The 5,390-nt window shown below is 37.3% G+C and overlaps 1 protein-coding gene across 2 annotated transcripts; it reads left to right on the plus strand.

Annotated features, from left to right (window-relative positions):
- Positions 1-218: 218 nt before the first annotated feature.
- LOC116314963 (fucolectin-5-like) lies at positions 219-4,832 on the plus strand. 2 transcript variants are annotated; one of them, XM_039619088.1, is made up of 7 exons: positions 219-322; positions 922-1,109; positions 1,407-1,430; positions 2,130-2,436; positions 3,128-3,276; positions 3,454-3,647; positions 4,797-4,832. In XM_039619088.1, the coding sequence occupies exons 2-7, from the start codon at positions 1,076-1,078 to the stop codon at positions 4,806-4,808; spliced, it is 720 nt and encodes a 239-aa protein (XP_039475022.1). In that variant the 5' UTR covers positions 219-322; positions 922-1,075; the 3' UTR covers positions 4,809-4,832. The 2 variants fall into 2 exon arrangements, with proteins under 2 accessions (XP_039475022.1, XP_039475021.1); XM_039619087.1 differs by lacking the exon at positions 4,797-4,832 and having other exon boundaries at positions 2,142-2,436; positions 3,454-3,882.
- Positions 4,833-5,390: the final 558 nt, after the last annotated feature.

The raw sequence follows: 5,390 nt of genomic DNA on the forward strand, positions 1-5,390 counted from the left end.
GTTTGGTTGAAACTAGATTGAAACCAATAATGGTCTTAAATAATCATATATTTTAAAATAAAATAATTAAACATACTAACCGAAAATTCTGGACCGTGCTTCCGGAATGAAGGAAGTAGCAAGCGGGTTGATTGGAGACCGTAACAGCCAATCAGAATGTTTGCATCCAAGTCTGGTTTTGTGGCACACTTATAACGGTGTACAGAGAGTTGAGTGCGCACGGGGCATCGAACGACACACTCCGCAGATGTCTGTCAGCACACAGAGCAGAGATCTTAGCAAGAACAAATGCCAACAACTGCGCGAGAGGGGCTGTTATTGTGTATGTATATGGATAATAGCAAACGCTGAAATATATTTCTTACACACACAAGTGAATTTTGTTCGCTCAAATTAAACTTCTCTTTGCTCAAAATAATTTTCTCCTCAAAATGCAACATTTGCGCTTGCAATTTTCTATTATTTTTTATCATTATTTTTACGTGCACTCAGAACAGAGGCACAAAAATAACGCCATAGTGTTACTCCGACTTTAATCTCGGCTTCACACAACTCAACTCACAAGGCGGCAAAAACCTCCAACAACCCGAAAACATTACCCTTGTAGCTGGGTGTGAGTGGGGCCCCCTGGTGGTCTGCCACAAGTTTTGCTTTAGCAATAAACAATTTCTTGTTCTTCATCTCCCACTTAGCATCTAGTTTCAAAAACATGTACCTTTCTGTATTTAGAAAGTTACATATTACATGCATGTGCTGCTACTTGGATGCACGCACAATGTAGATTGAACATGGTGATCATAACAATCACGCTATGTTTACATCTGCAAATCAGATGTAAAAGTCTGGGAATGCTTTGCCTACTGAACATAACAGCCTCACTCTGAGTGTAAACAGGAGAAATGTGTATTTTCATGTTGGCAGCTATGAGGGAAGTGACAGAAGTACAAATCCAGCTGTGACTCAGAGAGGGGATCATATCAACATCAGTGTGTCTACAGAAAACTCCAGAGTGAGGGTAGAAGTCTTTTCTTTCTCTTATTAGAGGACACATTTGTGCAAAGAGTCTAAAGTAAAGATGCTGTGGAGTCTGTTGTTCATCACTTTGATTGGTAAGTGGATCATTTGATGTTCCTGCCTGGCACAGTGATGTTTCAATGATCGTTATAAAGAATGAAAAGATCAAATATAACAGTTCAGTTTTACTGTGAGTTGATCCAAACTGCTCGATAAAGCAAAAGTCATTTCATTTAGTTTAAAGAGGATTTGACTTTAGTAAAGCTGGTTTCATTTCTGCCTGAGTATTGAAGGATGGTTTACATTCTGTGCTTTCTGCTGTATTACCAAACAACAATATCAGAGCTGGCAGTAATTCACTCATTCTTACATCGTTCTCTGAAACTTCACAGGAAGATCAACTCAACAGGATCCAGGTAAGAGTGCATTTCTAACCAGTTTCTTCAGGTTATATCAAAAAGTATGATGGTACTTCTGTTCTGAATATACTTATTTGTAAAGGAAATAATATTCTACTTTTCAATTCATTTATTTATGCATCACAGTAGATGTCGCATCTGTGGGAAGATGTTTCATGTGGGGATTTCCTGTTGGACTGAAGCAATATTACAAATATCTGTATAAATATATGCTCTAAATGTAAATTTATATTGAATTTTTTCTTAGGATTAATGATCACTGTGATTATAAACATGCAGTCTTTGGTGTGTGGGTGTGAGTGGATTATATTAAACTGGGTCATCCGTCAGGATGTTTTGAGAGTCAAATTATTAATTTCATTAATTCTGATGAATTTTTATTCACTAACGGCATAACTTTCAACATTTACTGGAATATAATGTAGTGAGGCTGCTTGGAAATAATCTGCATGTGTGTGTGTGTGTGTCTGTGTGTGTGTGTGTGTGTGTACAGTAGCGGTTTTTGATATGGACGGTTGCTCAGGGCGGCATCATGGCATCGGCAAAAAAAAAAAAGTTGCTCGTACCCATTCTGCCCTGACATCATCCTAGCAAATTTTGGGTATTGCATAGGCACTAAACAGTTTTCTATTGTGCATTTCTGAAGTATTATTACCACTGACATTGCTTTTTTTTATTTTTTAACTTTACTTTCATTTACATCATCAGGATGTAGTCCAGGCTGGGAAACTATCAAACTGGATGACAAAGTGGCATTTCAGTCTTCAGTCTACACAGATAAGAATGGTGTCAACTACACTGCTGACAGAGCTTTTGATGGGAATATCTTCAGATCTGCTCACACTGCACAAGATACCAACTCCTGGTGGACAGTTGACTTATTGGGTCTATATGAAATTTCCTGCATCAGCATTTACAACGTAAATCAAGACAATATTGATCTAAGAGGCGCTCGGATCCTCATCGGGAACTCATCTGAGAGAAATGCTGCTGACACCACTGAGTAATACCTTCATCTTACTTTGAATCATTCTGTTCTCAGTCAGGCTCCAGCATGTCCAATATTTTTAGATGGTGTCCATGAATAATTTCAGCGATTATAATAACCAAAAGCAAAATATTTGAATTTTTTCCGGTTCTAAAACACTTTGATTATAATGCTTGTAGTGAAATTTGTATCTCACAGTGACTGTAGAGAAACCTCTGTGGCTTGATTTTGCTGATTGAATATAAATGATAGATGTCACAGTTGATGTACTGAGAGGCTGATGCACTACAAGTTAGAAAACATCTGCAAACAAGCAAAACAAAAGCAAATGAGGAAAATATTTTCAACATTTTATATCACATTCAAAGTAAGAAAAGAAGAACTGAATAAAGAAAAATGTTGTTAAACAGAAAATTCAACCAAACACTTAAATGTCTTTAAACCCAGTAATACAGTAACACAGATAACCCTGTATCAGTTCTATCAAATGAAATAGGAGGTCTAATATGGATGTGGTTTGGAGTAATAATCAAGTATATGTGTAGAATATAAAATCTTTATTTATTCTCATTTTCGTTTGTTGTTTATTTGTAGGTGTTTTTCCTTCTTTCTTCAGACAGCAGCTCACATTTATTATCCACCTGTTTACAACATGATTTAATCATGATTTCTGTACATCTGTCCAACCCTTTGTCTTTTATCACAGGTGTGTAACAATCAACACGACTACTAAGGGAGAAAATAATACATTTAATTGTGAAAATGGAACAAAGTGGGGGCGTTATGTAACTGTGTACAAAAACACATCTGGGTTTGTAATTCTGTGTGAGGTGACGATGAAAGGCAGAAAAAAAGGTACAATAAAACATTCTTACCCACTAAGTTAACTGGTCAGTCAGTAGAGTCAATATAAATGTGTAAATGTTGACAGTAAGAATTATGTGCTTGAATTAACACAGCATGTTAGACACTCAGAAACACTGTTTGGTTTGATGCTTCTAAGTTTCATGTGTTTGATGCTTTTCCTTTTAGAGCCATTTAAACTGATTAAAGAGAACAAGACATGGGAAGACGCCCTGTACCACTGCAGAGAGGAACACATGGATCTGGTTTCCATCCTTGATAAAGAGACCCAGGGCTGGGTTGGGTTGGAGGCTCAGAAGGCTGACACTCCCTTTGTCTGGCTGGGTCTTCAATACATCTGTGGGTTCGGCTTCTGGATCTGGGTCAACGATCAGTGTGTATTTTTTGATCAGTGGGCTCCAGACGAGACAAGAACAGCAGTCTGTGGCAGAAGCGCTGCCATGAATACAGGTGGGAACCATCTGTGGTACAAGAAGTCTGTTTATGATAAATATAATTTCATCTGTGCAGTGTAAGAAGATCCATGGATTGGTTTTGTTTATTCAGTTAGACAGGTGTCAGTAGTGGCTTGTTGGGTTTTAGGAAACTTTCCTCTAAATCAAAGGTGATGGGTTCAGGCTCAGTGTAGCAGGAAGATAAACAGTGATGAAATTAACCAAAACTTTTCTACTTACACATTTAAAAATATTTTGTTTATTTTTAACAATCTTCTACAGCCTACTTAACTGTCTTCACTGCCACCTTTGTGTGTCTGAAGTTACATTCAACACAAACCTCTGCTGCATGTATTTTGATATGATGGTTATGTGAAACTAAAATAATTAGAGCTATTTTTTTTCTTTAATTTAAAACATGATGTTCTCATGTCTGTCATGTGTGAACCTTGTGTAAAAATAAAACTGCAAATGGAGCACAAATGTTTATCAATTCATTTTTTTCACCTCACCACATCATCACACCACCTGGTGGATGGGTGATTTAGAGACCCAACTTTGTGAACACGGTAACTTAAGAATGAGGTGAAGTCAGATTTTCAAATCTATGCCACAGCTGCATCTCCTAGGAGGAGGCTGGAGGGGAAGCACAGGCAGCCACCAGTGTGGTGTGATGTTTCTATCAAGGTTGTTCAATGACTGCATCTGTGCATCAGACTGTCTCCTTTAAACACACTGTATAATTCTACATATGTCTTGTGCACAGCAGGATACCAGATAATAATAATAATAATGGCTCCATAAAAGACTTCAGATAGTAGTTGAAATTTCTTCATACTTTTGTATGGAGAGAAATATTTATATTTGTAATAAGGCTCACAGATGTGTACATTCTGATGTAGAAGCATAAACAAAGATCCACAAATGTAAATTGTATAATAATAATTAGTATTATTGTTATTTTTATTATATTGTTTTTGTTGTTATGTGAATAATCTATTTACAGAACAGTTGCCTTGCTGTGCTCCTGAGAGCTGAATAGGACCTCAGTTTAAACATAGATGCTTCTTCTTTAAGGAAGCTGAGTAGCTGCTGCATCATGGCAAAAGTAAGGACATGCACTTCACTGGCAGTGACTGACTGAGCAGCATCCTCTAACAGCTTCATGCTGTGTAGTAAAGTTGTTCCTCTTTGCAGTGGTTTTGTGACAGTGCTGCTCTGGATACTGAAGATTCTCTGGAGAAGCAGAAAGTCTACAAGTTCAGAGGTGACCTGGCTGTGAGACAAGGAAACTATCAGGTACTGTCACTCATTCAATTTAGTCTGTGCTCTCTTACATCAAACACTTCCTGAAATAACATCCAGCTTAGTTTCAGTGAGACGTGGAGTTCTTTTGTAGCTGGTATTTTTATAGCTGATAAACAAATGTCCATTCATGACCATCAGTTTACATTTTTATCAGCAGCATCAGTATTTGAATATTTCCATGAGACTTCCCAGATAGCAAGGAAACATTGAAACAATGTTGAGTCAATATGAGGCGACATCATTGAAGCAACGTTGAAGTGTGACGTTGACCCAACGTCATTCTTGCACCCATTTTTAACGTTGAAACAACGTCAGGTTTTGATGTTGAATCAATGTTGAAACCTGACATTGATTCTACGTTAT

Source organism: Oreochromis aureus, linkage group 11, assembly GCF_013358895.1.
Source record: "Oreochromis aureus strain Israel breed Guangdong linkage group 11, ZZ_aureus, whole genome shotgun sequence".
In the NCBI taxonomy this organism is placed as follows: Eukaryota; Metazoa; Chordata; class Actinopteri; order Cichliformes; family Cichlidae; genus Oreochromis; species Oreochromis aureus.

Excerpts from the sequence above, each read along its gene's own strand:
- LOC116314963 (XM_039619087.1), top strand. The coding sequence starts at position 1,076 with ATGCTGTGGAGTCTGTTGTTCATCACTTTGATTG. Across the intron at positions 1,110-1,406 it reads GTTGTTCATCACTTTGATTG|GAAGATCAACTCAACAGGAT; the intron begins GTAAGTGGATCA and ends GAAACTTCACAG. Across the intron at positions 3,277-3,453 it reads GATGAAAGGCAGAAAAAAAG|AGCCATTTAAACTGATTAAA; the intron begins GTACAATAAAAC and ends TTTTCCTTTTAG.